Below are 17,087 nucleotides of genomic sequence, written 5' to 3' on the forward strand. Positions count from 1 at the left end.
GGTCAAAGGTGTAATATAGGGACCGTTCCCAGTAAAATATGACACTTCCTGTTCTCAGGGGGCGTGGCCTTAGTGATGTCATCATTTGACCCCAGGGTATTTTAGGTCAACCCATGATGCTCAATCACTGAAAGTTTGGTTCCTCTGAGAGTTTTAGTGTAGGAGTTATAACTGTTTAGAGTTTCGTGGCGAGTTGGTGAACTTTGACCCCTGCTAGCCCCCCTTCAGCATACTCAAAAAGTCACCGTTTTGATAACTTTTAATCGGCCATGCCTTATGATCAGACTGACCGAGTTTGAAGCCGATCAATCGAAATCCCTAGGAGGAGTTCGATCAAATCTGAAAAGGCTATAAATGGCAAAAATCGGGTCAAAATGTGACCTTCGATCCAAAATGGCCGACTTCCTGTGATACTTGCACTATGACAATAATTGTAAATTCTGAGCGTCTTGGGGAGCTCTACAACTGTACCAAATTTCAAGTCTCTACGACAAAGTAAGTGAATAGAAAAGGGTCTTTTGAAAATTTCTAGGTGGCGCTGTTGAGCCATTTTTTTGGCGATTTTTGCAACGACCTTAAAATACGAAATTTTTAAATAGGCTTTACGCGTCCGCCAAGTTTGGTGAGTTTTTGAATATGATAAAGCCTCCAAAAAGGCCTCCAAAGAGGGTGGAAGAAAAAGAATAATAAACAATACAGATACAATAGGCCTTCGCAGCGCTTTGCTGCTCGGGCCTAAAAATCTAAATTGGTGTTTATTTTCTTACTCATCCATGTTTATGTGATGGGAGAGGAAAATATCTGGTACGACAACTGAAGCAACAGCGCCTCCTACAGTCAATTTAGTTTACAAAAAAAAGATAAATCAAACTAAATTTCTGCACATCTCATTTTGAAGGGCTAAATCCCCCCTCCCCAAAATAAAAACAAAAACGTTCGTGTTTATTTTAGTCATCACACATATACGATTATTTATTTCACTATTTACTGAACTGTGTCCATCTCACTTCACGCTCTACTACAGTTGCCAGCACAAATGACCCAAAGCAATATTCTATAGCACATTTCCCAGCATGCTGTTCGTGTGGCTACGCTCAGGTCACGTGATACCGCCTGTCAACATTAGCGGACGCTGCTGGGCAGGGAAGCAGCTAGATGTGTCCGAGCCATTATTTTCCCATTTTTAAAAGTCTCCTTTTCGCGGACTTCTCCGAGTTGCCATGAGCGACAGGACAAGTTCCGCGTTTGACGTAAGAGAAAGTTCAACTTCGCTAGCTCATTAGCTCAATTTAAAGGGATAGCGTGAATAGACGCTAACGCTGTAAGTGCTAGTAGCAGTAGCGGGACCGCTTTTGACTCCGAACGGACATTTTTCATTTATTTATGTTTCCTCTTAATGCTGTCTGACCTACGACGGGACTCAGGTTAGTGGGGCTATAACTCCGGGTTTTATTTTAGCTACATAGCACACATTTAGCCACCAGTGTCCGTTTCGACGCAGGTTGAGGAAACAAACATGTTGTGCCCTGCACAGACCTCCTGATGCATCTGTTATGGCTTTCTAATGTCGCAACTTCTTGTTCAGACAGCTTCACCTCTCGAATGACCGAGCAGCTATGGCCGAGCGGTACGGAGCAGGAGAATGATTACGAGCCTTCGAAGAGGATGCGACCGTCTTTCAGCGAGGACTGCCCAGCTTGACATACCCGCCAGCTGACAGTTACCGGGCAGAGACCTGGCTCTCGGTGGGGAGAACAAATTCATTGAGTAGAGAGGTCCGGATAACTGCTGCAATGGCTGCTGTGAGCGGAGGAGACACGTTGGCAGCCGGTCCGGGAGGCGCGGCTCTACCCGCGGTATCTGCGGCCAACGCGTCCTCCAGCCCGGGGCCGGGCGCGGATACTCGGGGCTGCGAGAACGGCGCCTTGATGGACTCCTTCGGGATCTTCCTACAGGGCCTCCTGGCCGTGATGGCTTTCAGCACGCTCATGTGTGAGTATGACCCAAAAAGCTGCAGCGTGTCGGATATCTGACACCGGGCTGCTGGAGGAAGCCGCCTTTATCCAATCGCGCCACTGGATTAACCCAATGCTGTATTGATCTCAGCTGGCAGGCGGCATGAACAACTGGCTTCCCAAAGGAGACACATGAACGAAATCAAAGCATCCTCCCTTCTCTATAACACTTCATCTCGCTCATGGCTCCTGTGTAAACGTTAATTTTCTTCATTTATCGAGGCATATTTTACTACAAATATGCTGAGCAAGCCAAGAAAAGTCGAAGCTCAAGGACATTCTTGTCAGGACCAAGAACATGAGGAAAGGGGTTGTTTGTCTTGATTAAATAGTGACTTACAAAAAATATGCATCTTCCCCCATCCTAGATTTTGTCACTTGACCCTGAATATTTATGCATTTCACTGGGATGTTATGTGGTTGACCAACTCTAAACAGTGCATAATTGTAAAGTAGAAGGAAAATGCAACATTAAGATAACATTACCTGTGAAGATGACATGTACAGTGTTATACTTCTGCAAAATATGTCAGTGCATGTAGACCAAAAAAAAAGTTAAATGTCAGTCTCATCTGACCAGATTGTGACAAAACGTGAAGTAATTTAATGCGACTTTCCTTTGGATTGAGTGAAGTGCTGCCTCTTTTTAAAAAAAAAGCTTTAAATCATAAGTTATATCAAGTAGAATTACAATAACTTAATAGTGCAGTACTAACCACAATATACATTACAGTTCCGCTGCTATTTATTTTTGTACCAGATTTGTTCTGAAATGTGTTATTGGTTATTTCAGAAACTCAACGCTAAAAACTGTTTCTTCATGAATTGAAGAGACGTTGCACCTGGAGACCGTAGATGCCCTGCGCTTTTTCCAACTCTATGCATTCTGATGATTTAGCATAAATTCTTAAACTTGATACTGGAAGAAATGGAATCTGTTAAGTTCACAAACAAAAAATAATGAGCTCTGCTTGCGTTCACAACACACCCAGCTGCACATTGCAGGGTGTGTTTGGTCTGCAGTCAGTGTTGACATCACGAATCGAGGTCATCGTTTGCATTTTCTTCACACTAAAAAGACACGATTAACCCCTGGCTATAGATTTTCAAAACCTTTTTTTTTGTTGAGATTGCTACTTTGTATTCAGCTTGTGATCTACAACTTTTTATTTTTTTACTATTTGTCCGCAGAGACAAACAAAACAGTTCTGCAAAACAAGTGACTATTGTGTAGAGAGGGAGGAGCTTGACTTGTGTTGGATGTCTCGTTGCTATTGGTAGCGAGCCTGTTCACACAACCCCCTCCTAATTCTTTTTAAAACATTATAGTCTTGTTTTGTCTCTCCATCATCAGCTGCTGTTTATTCTACTATAGGCTATCATGAGGCACTATAATGTTTTCTTTGCTTGGTTATGCCTTTTTAAAGATTTCAGGAACTGGATGATTATAAACCAGTCTGTTCCCTTTTTTTTGTTGACCTGATAGACGCATATTTCTCCCTTTCTGTTCAGTAAGCATAAAAGCTGAAAATAGTTTATTTAAAAAAAAAAACAAAAAAACAAAACCCTTAAAAATAACCCCCATCTGTGTGGCGCTCTGTTCTTTGCAGTAAAACGCTTCAGGGAGCCCAAACATGAAAGGAGACCCTGGAAGATTTGGTAAGTCAAGTGAGCTGATTAGCGCTAATGTTTTTTTGCGAGCCTTGGAACTAACTCAGCCATCTGGATTCAGGTTCCTGGACACCTCAAAGCAAGCAATTGGGATGCTCTTCATCCACTTTGCTAACGTGTATTTGTCAGACCTTACGGAGGAGGATCCCTGCTCGCTGTGGGTATTTTTTTTGGCAATGCATCTCCAAAGAATCTTAAGATTTATGCTTTTTACTCCTCTAACTCTGCAAGAAGGTGCTAGCAGGTTTCCCCTTGGTCTTCTTTTACAGATACCTCATTAACTTCTTGTTGGATGCCTCTCTGGGCATGTTGCTCATATATGCAGGCGTGAAGGCTGTCAGTGCTGTTGTTGAATGGAGGCAGTGGGATTCTCTGCGTTTTGGAGAATATGGTGAGGCCAACGTGTATGTGTTTATCAGTCTGTCTGGGTAGAAGGGTCTTTTTATGCCTCTTATGTCCACTAGAGGGCAGTAGGCGCTTAGGTTCTCAAACTATATTCAACTTTCCAAAGAATTTATGCATCAGAAAGTAAACACTGACTTGTCACACGCTATTTTTAATCAAATATGAATAAAATTCCTTTTTTTAATCTTTTAATTTTGTCATGGTTTGCATTCTTATCTGTGTAGGAGAGCCAGTGCAGTGCACTGCATGGTTGGGCCAATGCATCCTGTACATCCTCATCGTGATGTTCGAGAAAGTTCTCATGATGTTGGTCCTACTTATCCCCCAGTGGAAGAAGGTAAAAAAAAATATTTTTTTTAATTACCGTTTATCTTTTCCACACTTTTTTCTACACGTTAGTGTCATGTTTTTACAAGACAACAACAAACTTAATTTTATTTCATTGTGATTGTCGAGTGCGAGAAATTAACAAAGTCCAAACCTTGTAAAAAAGAGAACAAAACAGCTTTATTTCATCTGTACAGACGGAGAACCCAGAAGAGAGATCCGAGATCTGACTAGACAAAGGAATCACTTCTCTATATACTGTTTAATACCCTTCGCACACAGACATGGTGTCATCGCTGATATTCTAAAAAAAACTTATCAGATTAATACACATAGTGAGAAAAATGTAACCTTTAGTTAAAAACCAGTTTCAGGCAGAATATTCTGTGCCTAATAATAATCACTCAGAGTTTGGGTCTGGTCTGTCACTTCGGATGTATGACAATTATTTACTTATCGCTTGTTACTAGGCTTCTCACACACTGGAGCAAACTTGTGAAGGCTAGAAGAGAAACAATGACTCGATAAGTCTGAGTAAAATATAATAAACTGATTAAACATGTAAGATTTAATAAACTTCTAATAATAGCAAACATACTGTAAATAAATATTTTATTCCACATGATTTTTGTGACAAACCAACACAAGGCAATGAATTATTGTGTATTAATAAGAAAACGATTCATGGGGTTCAAAATTCTTTGACACGTATTATTTAATCACCCCCTTTTTAGTTTGATTCCTCTAAATGATTTCCAGTACAAACAATTGTCTTCAGAAATCACTTAAATAGTATTTTATTTCTGGCAAATCTGTCCTGTTTAAAGAGAAAGAAAGCCCTGTTTACAGTTTGACATAAACCATGTTGGAAACGCAGCGAGGCGGTTCTGTGCAGCATTATTACCCTGTGTTTCATTATGTGCTTGTGCCCCAGCTGGCTCTCCTTAATCCCATAGAGAATCCTGACCTGGAGCTGGCTGTTGTCATGCTCATCGTTCCATTCTTCGTCAATGTAAGTCCGCTGATGCTTGTAAGTCACATAACCTGAGTCGGTTCATGCAGGTAACACGTTGTTGTTGGGTACATTGTTTGGTTTAGGCCCTCATGTTTTGGGTGGTTGATAATTTCCTAATGAAGAAGCACAGGACAAAAGCAAAGCTTGAGGAGAGGGAAGAGGACTCGCGTGGGAACAGCAAAGTTCGTTACAGACGAGCACTTTCTCACGATGACTCAGAATCAGAGGTAAGACTGAAATAGGAAGTTATAACCAAAGTCTTAACAAAAAGTACCTCTCCTTTTCAACTTATAAGAAATCCTTCAAACTGTTCAGGTTTTAGGGTTGCCTGACTAAACATTTTTGTTTATTCCCTGCAGATTATAGAAAGGCCTTTATAGACTTTGGTGTGGCTAACTGTGCCTTAATGTCTGGAGTTTGGATCGTGCCTTGTAAGAACTTCAGATTGTGCATGTGATTTGTTTTCTTCAGTTCTTAAAAAGAGTAATTCCTCTCTCCTTTTTTCACTTTATTGTAAAACGGTTTCAGTTTACAAAGTAGCACTTGCCTGGAGCAGCACAAACAAAACCCAGCTTTGTGGTTTTTTTCACTTCTTTGCCTCAGTGCTGCTGCTGTCTGAGCAAGACTTTGAGTGCAAATGTGGGGGGTGGATCATGGGCCTTGTCAGCCCATTTGTGTTGTGAAGGAAGCTTTGCTCTGTGTGCATTGAGAGGGCCAGTGGCGCAATGGATAACGCGTCTGACTACGGATCAGAAGATTCTAGGTTCGACTCCTGGCTGGCTCGATTCTTTTCCTTGTTACTATTTTTAGTAATTTAAGCCTTAATCTTTACAGATGTAAAAAATCTTTACCTTATAAACATTCTTTTGAAATGTAGAGTTTGTAAGGCCAAATTATTTTTATTGTTGTGCTGTGGTATTTGAAAGGAAATTTCAAATACTTGAATATTAAAATTTTCTTTGTTTCTGTACCACTGAAGTCCAGCCTGCCCTCAACTGTGTTAATAGAAAGAGAGATTGATTTAGGGATTTATTACTCATTTCCAGAAAGCCATTCTTTACCAGTGGTTTGTTTTGGACTAGGTGGGGGTTCAGTTGCACTCAATGGGCCAGTGGCGCAATGGATAACGCGTCTGACTACGGATCAGAAGATTCTAGGTTCGACTCCTGGCTGGCTCGATTCTTTTCCTTTTTCCACCATGTTATTCAGGCGGATTGTAGCAAAATGTGCTTCTGAATATGAACATCTAAAAAAAAAATGGCTCTTTAATGTTGAATTGTGTTCAAGTAACCCTTTATAGTATGATAAGGAATAGAAATGTTCTTTATTTTCCCAGTGAGGGGAAATTCAGTTGTAACAGCAGCCGTGGCTTTCATCTGGGTCTTAACTACTTCTAAAAACTTCCCATGTGTTTAAAAGAAAACAACCAGCTGTGTCTTGGTAATAAGTTCATGGTTTTTGGTGCCTGGAAAAATTAGTAGTTTTAAAAATCCCCTAATTGTTTAGTCACATTCGTGGGGACTGCGCTGTTACCTAGCAACCCCAGGCAAGCCTTTCCCTTCACATAGAAACCCTTTCCCCGTTACCTAGCAACCCAAGCAGAGCTCCAGTATGTTGGGTCAGCTGTATACAGCTGAAGGAATGTGCAACTGAGTAGGATCATTCTAAAAACTGTACAAAATATATATTTAGGCAGTTGAAAAAACAAGGCTATTTGATTTACAAGCCTTTTTATAAGTTTATTGCCTCTTACGAAGATTTAGTAGTCAAGTATTACGGGATTAGTCAGTATTATGACTGTTATTGGGGTGTGCACATTTTTTATTTGCTATAAGGCTTATGAGATGAAAACATGACAACACTTTCTTGATTAATAAACAGACCCAGGAGACGGGGATGAAGGCTCAAAATCCAAACCTGTGGATTACCAGGGACAGTGAGTCAGTGAGTGTAGTGGAAGTCAGCACTGAGGTTTAATGTGGAATCTCGCAACTCAAATCATTTTTTTACATTTTTGGCATTACCACTGTTTTATGTCAAAAAATATACACACTTAGTGATCTCAAAGGGAAATTAAATGTTTTTATGACTCATATTATTCGAGGCTCTTAAGAGTTGATGTAGACGGTGATGGTTATAGGGCAGGAAGGATCTCCTGTAGCAGTCTGTAGTGCAGCAAATTTGAAGAGGCCTCTGACTGAGGACACTGTTTTTCTATGACGGTCTCAAGAAAAGGATGCTCAGAATTGTTCATAATTTTCTTGATTTTTACATCAAATAAAATAAAAAAGTGATTTTTAATCACCGGAGCTGTCTCCAGAACAGAACCAGCGCTTCTGTATCAGGTTGTCGAGCCTTTTTAGGTTCCTGGATCTGATGTTGCTGCCCCACCAGATGGCTGCAGAAGAGACGACGATCTCAACAACAGACTTCCTCAAGAACCAAAGTCTTCAACGTCTACAAAGACGTTGAAGACTTTGGTAGTTTTTCTGTCCTAACAGTAAACTACGGTTATTTAGCCTCTAGCAGATGTGTTTGGGTTAGGTTGTGTCATGTTCTCTCTGAATGCTTTCTACACGTTATAACATGACTCTGCCACTTGGGGGCTGTCTGAAGAAATAAATCCAACTCTTGCACATCTCATGTTTCTGTTGTTGGAACAAATTCATCAAACTGAAACCAGATAACAAAAACAACTAGATAGCAGCAGTGTTATTTATTTTACCTTTGCTGCTTTTGTTCTTAGTTTTTCTTTGTTTTCTTTATTGTGATTTAAAATTGGCTGAGAGGTCATAAATTTCACCTCTCAGCTTGGTGAAATTTATGACCAGTGACCTTTTGACCCCAGGTCCAAAGGCTAGACCTGGGTTCAGCAACCTCTCCAAACCTAAGAGGCATTTTTGCCTTGAATCCAGATAAACAAAATGTTTTTTAGAGCTTTAAAACCTACATGAGTCAAAATGAGCGAAAATCATTTTTTTGTTCTTTGTTTTAAAATTCCAAATTGTACAGTAAAGCTTTGTTTTTTAGGTTTAATGCATATTCTTTGCATAAACCATACCAAAGAAGTATGTAGTTTGCAACCCATTGACAAAAACAAAACACCACTAGCATCATTCCTTGTGAAACTGTTATTCAGATGCTACCTGGAAATGCCTGGAAAAACTGCCGAAGCTAGGCTTTTTTTTTTCTTTTCTTTTTTTTATTAACCTTCACATTTTTAAATATTAATGGATTCCTTCAAATCTTTGGACAAAAATTATTAAAAGCCACATTCTAAGGAACTAAATGCAGCCCCAGAGCCACAGATTGCAATAATCCCTGTTAGCATTGTGAAAAACTTCTTGGACTCAAATCTGAAGCGTCGGACGCGTTTTTTGACGCGTGTAAGTCCGCGTTTGGTGTGAACGCACCACAAGCCCTGCAACAAGAAACCCAGTCCGGTATATTCAGATTTGAAATTGTCTTCAAACTTTTCCAACCCACCTTTTCTTGATGTTCCTCAGATCCTATTCTCAGCAGACGACGAGATGGACGAGTCGGACGAAGACGATGTCCGTCGACTCACCGGTCTGAAGACGGTGAAAAAGAAAAAGCTTCGAATGGGGATTCCCGTTTGATGAGCTCGGCCGCCTTTACGTCTAAAAACTGTTCTCTTCTCCTCAAGTCCACCTGCATTCCTGTACCTCCACAAACCACAACGGCTTTTGGTCCTCTTCAAAGACGACACTGTACTCCTGAGTTTCCTTCCTTCATCATTCCCAGAGGATTGGTACGCAAAAAAAAAAAAAAAAGACGTTTTTGACTTGGGCGCTGAAATACACTTCTTGTTTTTTGGGGTTTTTTTTGCAGGTTTACCTTTGGATAATTGCTGCATGTCGATTTTGCACTTTGAGAGAACTGTTGTGTTTGCAGTTGGATCAACAAAGTGCTAATATTTTCATAATGGGAGACAAATGACACTAAATTCCTGACTGGACTTGTCCGTCTCGGATCATTTCAGTTGGTGGCCTCGAGAGACAGATATGCAAACTCACCCATCTGTGATTTCATTTACATTTCCTTCCTTAACGTGTTCCTTACATATTTGAAGCTCTGTTGCGACCTTCATGTCAGCTTTGTCCTTTCGTGTAGAAGTACCATCATGCCCTGCGGTATATAAACAATACATGGGAGTGGAGGTGAGGACATTCTTTCTCCCTTCCAGCACAGTAACAAACTTAATCACTGTACACCTTCTGTGTGGTCTTACTTTTGTCAAAGGGAGTTTGTTAATTCATGGAGTCTAACAAACGAGGACTGTGAAGAGTTTTCTAGTGTCAACTCAGTCTGTCAGACATTTAATGAAGCACTCTCATTCGTTCGGATTTGCTATGAGTTTTGTTCCTTTGTGTTTTTGAATTGTTGTTTGTTGTTTTTGTCTTTGGTTTAATTTTTCGATTTGTATTTTCTTGGGCCAAAAAGATGACTCTGCTTGCCTCCAAACTGTGTTTCATTCCTGCAGAGAGACTTTATAGAGGAGCTACTTTTTTTGCACATGTTCAGAATTTCTTTATTTGTTTTTTCTTGTCTTTGTTTTGTTCTTTGTTTGTTTGTACGGACTGCAGGTCAGTTCCCCCCTTTATCAATTCGTAGTCGCGTTTCTGACCCGCGCCTTGCCCCTTTGTCCCTTTGTCCCTTCCAAAACGTATTATACCCACGTACGGTTATGCGGTTGGCACATCAAGTAGGGTTTGATTTTTTTTTTTTGGTTTGTTTGTTTGTTTCGTGGTTGTCAGATATTTTTAAAGATGTGGAGTTTCATATTTTTGTTAGGGTTAGGGTTATATTAAATCAGGATTGCGTTTGAGGTCCTCTTTTCTTTTGATGCTCATTCTGATTTCTGTTTGGGCAAATTGACAGCTTGTTAGCCTCTCAACAAACAGTTAAAAATAGCTCTTACACAATCTGAGAAAGTACGCCGTTTTGTTTCTGTATTTTCCAGACCTGGATATCGGGGGCTGAGAAATTACATTAGGTAATTTTGAACTTTATTCTAAATCCCCTTTATTCCCTTTTCCTCGTGTCCTTCCGTCCATCTTTCTTCTCATCAATCTGTGCTTTCTCTAGTTTCTGCCGTAGTCAACTTTTGTACTTGATATTTTATAAATGGAATGAATTCTGGAAATTTTGAGCCTGTATTTTTCTCTTGGAAAAACTTGTAGAACCTTTGAACTAAGAGCAGCCTTCTGGCACTACATATGTATTGAAGTTGTGCAACCATACTTTCTCATATTGGACTACATATATAAATCAGAAAATTACTTAGAAATCATCCGTTTCAAAAGCAGATACAAAGCGTTCGTGTTGCGTTGGGGGTGAGGGGTACAAAACTGCACAAGTACGAAATGACGAAGGAGGAGACGTGACCTGCACCTGTTGGTATTGTTAGTATTTTTTCATTTATTTATTTATTTTTTTTTACCTGCAAACGGAGCTTCAGATCTTCAAGCATAATGCAACACCTGGCGAGCTCTGATGTTCAGAATGTGACTTACTCTGACCTCTAAACTGTAAATGATGAGTGTGGACCAGACAGCTGAGAGAAAAGTGTGTTTTGTATGCGCGTGTGTGTGGATGATGGCGTGTATATCCAAATATACCTACGGCTTCAAGCGTGCGATGAAATGACCTCTGGTTCTCATTAACAGTAAACTAAGTTACATAAACTGTGGAGATTTGCTTGTCATGTTTTCATTAATTTTCAACATTTTTCAAGTGGCAAATTTGAAGGTAGAAACCTCTGTCGCAGCAGTCGGTGTATCTCTGCAGCTCTTCTCATACGGGACAAAGAAATCCCGCGATATTTCAAAAGCTTAAATCATTAGACAGTTAAAGGACAAGTGATTTATCATAAAGAAAATAAAAGCTGTGAATTTAGTTATTATTCTACTTTAAGACATTGGTCTTTTTTTTTATTCTATATTTTTGTCATAAACAAGGTTTTTATGTTTTAATAACCAAAAAGCAGTTTGATATCTATTCCTGGCGTTGTAAAATGTGATGAGCTCACTACTTGGATCTCCCCAGTCTTTTCCAAATATTCAATGTACAACTGAGATGAACATGATTATTTGTAACTTAAAGAGACTGTAAATGGGAATTAAAGGGATGTGTTACCACTAACTATAGAGCGTTAATAGGGGGTTAGAGTCTCCACTAACTATAAAACTAAATATATTTGGTGTTTCCATATTAGATTTCACTTTATTCTCTCATGTTTTCAATGAGATTTGTACCATTTGGGATTTTCTCTCCCCCCCAGTATGGATCTAAGTAACCTAATAATAAAAGATATAAAGATGTGAGTCATCAGCATACATATCGAGAGATGTAGCTTCAGGTATTATGTATGATCTGCTGATGTTTAGTATTTATTATATTTGACATTTTTGTCCAAGCAAAAGCCCAATTAAGGAGAAACCTCACCTTTAAGGGCCTATCAAAATAAACTAAATGGATATAAATATAAGCAATGATTTCAAATTAGTTACGGAGAAAAAAAAAACTGAACTCTTTATTTAACCCAGAACTACTGTGTGACATATCACCACCTTCCTCAAAAAAAGAAGAAAAAAAAGGGCTTGTCATTTTTTGCTGAAAGTAATTTTTGTAAACAAAACAAGAAAAATATATCACCCCCATTTCTACTGCCGAAAAATGATTGAGGCAAAATAATAAAACAAAAAAAATCACTTTTGACAAAAAATGACTTATGCCATTATTTTAGGAAGGTGACGATGTGAAAGTGTGTGCTCATTTTCGGTTCTGTGTTACATTGCCGCGTCAAGTGTGCAATTTAAAAAAAGCAGTGAGTCAGTTTGCCCACCATCGTATGGGCGACACCTTTATAGCACAAAATACTGACTAGAGTCATGACTCAGTAGTTTAACGGTTTTCTTTTTCCTATTTAAGCTTTGACTTACACAATCATTACATATAGTAAAACCTGTTTCATATGTACAAAGATCCTCGCCGCCTGTAAGTGTAATCTCAAAGCTGGGCAATTTTTCCTTAAGACTATTTAATAGTTAAGCCCCCATTTTGTTGGTTCCTGTCGTATAAAAGTCTGGACGGTAAGTCCAGACGATTAGGACTGGGTGTGGGAGTTTGTTTTTCACAAGCTCCCACACCCAAAATGGAATTAATCGTGGACTAGATCAAGTTGTGGGAATCCCTGCCTCCTCTGAAGCAAGAAGGTGATCCTGGACGGCGAATCCTCTTCGGGTTTTTTTCTTACGGTCGCGTCTTGAATAATCAGCTGTCGTCCTGTGAGCCTTTCGGGAGACCCGCTCCAGCTGTACCATCCGTCACGTCACTCCTAATAATACACACTGACAACAATGTTTGGAGGGTCTGCCTGACTCACGGGGTGAGGACCGGGACTATATATAATGTCAGGCTTGCTAGCAAAGAAGGCACACGCACAGCAAAACAACAATCAGCCCATCAGAACAAACTCTTGAAGCAGTAATAACCATGTCACAGGTAGGTTATGTCAGATGTTTTGATTTTTATTTATTTTTTTGCAGGATCTTGTTTCCCTACAGAATTCAACATCTTCCTGTCGCACTATTTAGTCAGGCGAGGTGAAAAAGAAGAAGCGGCCACCGATGAAGGAGGAGGACTTGAAAGGAGCTCGCAGTAAACTGGGCCTGAAGGGCGAGGTCAAAAGTAAGACCTATGAGGTCATGGTGGAGTGTGGTAAGTACCGTCTTTCAGTAACGGAGTTTCACTCTGACATCAAGGAATTTGTGCAGTCTTTAAAAAAATAACAACTTAAAAAAAGGCTATTCCTCTCTTAGACTTGGTCCAAGAAGTGTAAGATGTCTGTTTTCTTTTTGTTTTTTTGCCTGTAAGAGCTTACAGAACAAGACAAGGCAGTGAGAAATAGGCAGTATTAAACATTAACTTGTAAAAGTGGAAAACTGTAAATAAAACACTGTAGATAGATAAATTATTTGTGTATGCCTTACTGTCGTTCAATTCAGAATATCCACATACATTTGTCAGAGTAAAACTAACAAAATGAAAAACGTAGTTCCCTGACCGGGAATCGAACCCGGGCCGCGGCGGTGAGAGCGCCGAATCCTAACCACTAGACCACCAGGGATATATGATGGAGGAGATACTACATCGAATATGAGTGTAACAGTAGCATCTTTTATATTTTCTATAATCGTTATAGTGTTTAATTGTGGCGGACAGTCGCTGGGTTTACGTACTTGTTTTTAATAATGTCTGTTCTCCTGTGTTCAGAGCGTATGGGGAAGGTGGCTCCATCTGTGTTCAGTGGCATGAGGACGGGCACAGAGACGGTTCTTGCCCAGCCTGCTGCTCCCAAGGATCCTTCAGCCAGTGTGTTCGGCAAATAGTCACCGAAGTAAAAAAGAAAAATTTAAAATGTCGCTTTCACAGGCATTAACTGGACGGTGGTAAATGTAAAGTGTATATTTGTGTAGCTTAAGGGGGACGAATAAGCTAGCTTTGCTCTGATATTGTATTTTGTTTGTTAAGTTGTACTTTTTTGTATTTGCCCATCTGTTCGAATAAATATTATTTCCTGTATTTAAACGTTTTGAAAACATTTGCATTTCCAAAAGTATTTGTTACCTTTATGTTACCTTTTGATTAAAGACAGTTTGTTTTTTGTACCAATATAAATGCAAAAAAATGAGTAAAACTAATACATTTATTTTTTTTGCACGTAGCTGTCAATTTAGCTGCCGGACTATGCTGTCAGAAACTTTATATTCTCTGCATACTGAGCGAATAAAGGTTTAAAGTATCTTATCGCCTAAGCATGAAGACCAATCCTGTCAAGTCTGCTCTGACTAACAGTGGATTCTGGCTTCCTTTCATAGGTTCTGGTCAGAAAAGAAAGGCTTGATTGGACTACAGATGTGAATCTATGGTTGTTAAGCACCAAGGATTCTGTGGCGCCATTTGTCTATTAAGGACAGAGAGTTGTTCTTGAATGCCAAAGAGGGCAGATTTGATAAGTTGTGCGGTGGGGAAGTAACACCTTAATAGTCTCCCCTGGGGTTTATATGACAGCGTACAGGTCTGTGCTAGAGCAGATTGACCAACCTCATGATAAGACTACGCAGATATCCTGAAGCAGAAGAAGGGTGATATTCTAAAAATGTACATTATAGCAGGGGCGGAGCTTCAGGGGGGCTTCGGCGGGCCCCACATGGAAGACAGAATATGATTTCAGGGATCCAAGATTTTATCATGTCTGATGAGAGCTGGAGAAAGCGAGATCTCTTCTGTTGAGGATTATATAGTAGGTTGCACCAGTTACTGTTGACTAATGATTGCTAAAAACTTTACAAGACCGACTGATTTTAGTGACATAGTGGGTGTAAAATATTGAATAAAATGTTGTGCTTACAAGACTGGCTTTATTTTTACTCTTACATTTAACTTTATGACACAAAATTACAAGTGGATCATCCATATTGTCTCCAAGTGCATTCTGGGTAAAGCTTGTCACCAGCCGTCATCATCAGTCACTTGGCAGCAGATGGCAAACTAACTAGAGCATTTATAGAACTAAGTTAACATGAGCTGCAAAGTGAAAAGGATGGAAAAAAAGAGAGCAAGGAAAAGCCAAAAACTGGATGCATATTTTGTTCCTAATCTTGGAGATGAACTGGACTTTTTTGGTTGGCAGCGATTCAGACCCGCCAAAACTTCCAGCCCATCGAAGGAGCCGGACTAGTTACAGGTAGCAACTCTGACATTTTTCACAAAGTGTGAGTTAACTGTAGACTGATTGTAAACAGTATCAGCCTAGCCGCCTAGCTAACATCCCTTTTTCTCTCTGTCGGTGGCGCAGCGGCGATGTCAGGGACTGAAGGCTGAGTTATAGTCGTTTTCAACTGTTCGGGTTGAGCGAGTTTTTGAGCCAAGACAGCAGCATGGCGGTTATAGTTAAGGTTTACATTGGAGCCGCCTGGAAGAGCATCTCCCAGATCGTCCAGTTTGTGTGAACGGCGGCGCGCGCGATCCGGGCCGAGTTACAAACATCCAGAGGTGCACGAGGTGCAGCGTGCCTCTGCTTACCCGCCTCGACGAGCTGGCTGCTGCTGCGTGCTCGGTTCAACGAGTCAACAATAAACCCAGCTTAAGCAGTTGCTAGCTACTCAGATTTGAAATTGATAAAGTGTCAGAATGATCCGGACCCATCCGTATCTGAACTGCTTTGAATTTGTGTCGTTTCATCATTAGTGACCAGTAGCTTGATGTTTCTGTTCTCTTGGTTCGTTGTACTTCATGTCAGATGGATTTCAGAATGACATGGTCGCTCTCTGTGGTGGTGAAACTTATAAGCTTCGCTGTTGCGGGCATGTCTGTGTTGTAAAGTTAAATTATCATGAGCTTTATTATTTGGGTATTAAGGGCCCGGTCATTCGCCCCCCCCCCCCCCCCCCCACTCGACTCTGACTTGTTCTGCTAGTGCATTACAGGCTTTTGTATCGCAGAAAAAACACTCTACTTAGCAACGCAACAAGCACTTTTGGATTTAGATAGCAAACTAGCTTGCCAGGCACACTTTGACTCCGTGGCATTAGCCAAAAGAGTTGATAATGTCTGTTTTTGCTTCGAGTGGGCCTATCTGAGGTAATGTTGCTGTACGTGGGAGTGTTGGGTGGATGGCGAACTGAGCCTGCTCCGGAGCAGAAAGGCCCTTTTTGTTTCAGCGTGGGCCACACAACACACTGCCAATTCGGAGGGAACATTTTCCCGAAAAGCCATCTCGCAATTAGCCTCAGCACTTGAATGTACAGCAGTGACGAGATTCCTGGTGATGAAGGGGAACACAGGAGTGTATTTATTTATTCATTTTTCTTTTTTAGTTTCATTTTTGCTTCGATCGTAAAACCCCTCCGAAATAACACGGCAGTTGTTATTTCTGCCGTGTTATTTGGGTGAGTTTCCAAAATTCACCGCTTAATGAATTTGGGAAACCAGTGTCAACAGAGATACGCCGTGCCATGAAACTGACTCACCAGATGAAAAACAGAGCACTATGCCAATTCAAATACACATACAGCTCACATAAAATCAGAGTTCCAGCTCGAAAGTCACACATAGCTTGTTTTGGACCCATGGCGAGAAAACAATTTGGTTATGTTTTTAAGGTGTGCAAGAAGCACACCGATACTCAAAGTCTTAAGTGGTAATTTGCACAGAGTGATGATTATATTTTCGATTTATATAGTTGATGTTTAATTCTAGTGCCGGAAAGTGGCAGACATAAAGCAGGGGCGTGGGGCAAAGTACACAGTATTTCAACATAGCACTCACACTCACCTTGTTTTTTCAGGGATAACCGAGCTGCAGCACAGACACCTCACTGTAGCACGGCATGGATGTGTTAATTACCTCACACACTAAATAAAGTCATAATTGTTAGTGCGCGTTTTGTTTTTCTTCTATATTTTTCAGCTACAGCTTGCAAGCTAGTTTCTTTTCTTTTTTTTTTTCTTTTCCAAATGTCAGTTTAGGTACAGGTTGGTTTTGAATGGAAGCATTCAGATAGCCACATTTTTTCTTCTTCTTCTTCTTTCAGCTTTATAAGTACCGTGTTTGTACCTCCAGGCCTT

At 40.3% G+C, this 17,087-nt stretch overlaps 1 protein-coding gene and 3 non-coding genes across 6 annotated transcripts; 3 read left to right on the forward strand and 1 right to left on the reverse strand.

The window, feature by feature from the left end:
* The first annotated feature begins 975 nt into the window (after nt 1-975).
* On the forward strand, nt 976-14,040 carry stimate (STIM activating enhance). 3 transcript variants are annotated; one of them, XM_044122766.1, is made up of 11 exons: nt 980-1,250; nt 1,586-1,992; nt 3,626-3,674; nt 3,748-3,843; nt 3,956-4,077; nt 4,316-4,428; nt 5,353-5,430; nt 5,517-5,660; nt 8,940-9,047; nt 13,053-13,176; nt 13,732-14,040. In XM_044122766.1, exons 2-11 carry the CDS (start codon nt 1,794-1,796, stop codon nt 13,845-13,847), a joined length of 1,149 nt encoding a protein of 382 aa, XP_043978701.1. In that variant the 5' UTR covers nt 980-1,250; nt 1,586-1,793; the 3' UTR covers nt 13,848-14,040. The 3 variants fall into 3 exon arrangements, with proteins under 3 accessions (XP_043978699.1, XP_043978701.1, XP_043978700.1); XM_044122764.1 differs by lacking the exons at nt 13,053-13,176; nt 13,732-14,040 and having other exon boundaries at nt 976-1,424; nt 8,940-11,141; XM_044122765.1 differs by lacking the exons at nt 980-1,250; nt 1,586-1,992; nt 3,626-3,674; ... (4 more) ...; nt 5,517-5,660; nt 8,940-9,047 and adding an exon at nt 12,768-12,960.
* Nucleotides 6,145-6,217, forward strand: trnar-acg. Its single transcript has one exon. It is a non-coding gene; the product is annotated as a tRNA-Arg (tRNA).
* On the forward strand, nt 6,539-6,611 carry trnar-acg. The gene has a single exon. It is a non-coding gene; the product is annotated as a tRNA-Arg (tRNA).
* On the reverse strand, nt 13,514-13,585 carry trnae-cuc. Its single transcript has one exon. It is a non-coding gene; the product is annotated as a tRNA-Glu (tRNA).
* Nucleotides 14,041-17,087: the final 3,047 nt, after the last annotated feature.

This window comes from Gambusia affinis, linkage group LG07 (genome assembly GCF_019740435.1).
Source record: "Gambusia affinis linkage group LG07, SWU_Gaff_1.0, whole genome shotgun sequence".
NCBI lineage: Eukaryota > Metazoa > Chordata > Actinopteri > Cyprinodontiformes > Poeciliidae > Gambusia > Gambusia affinis.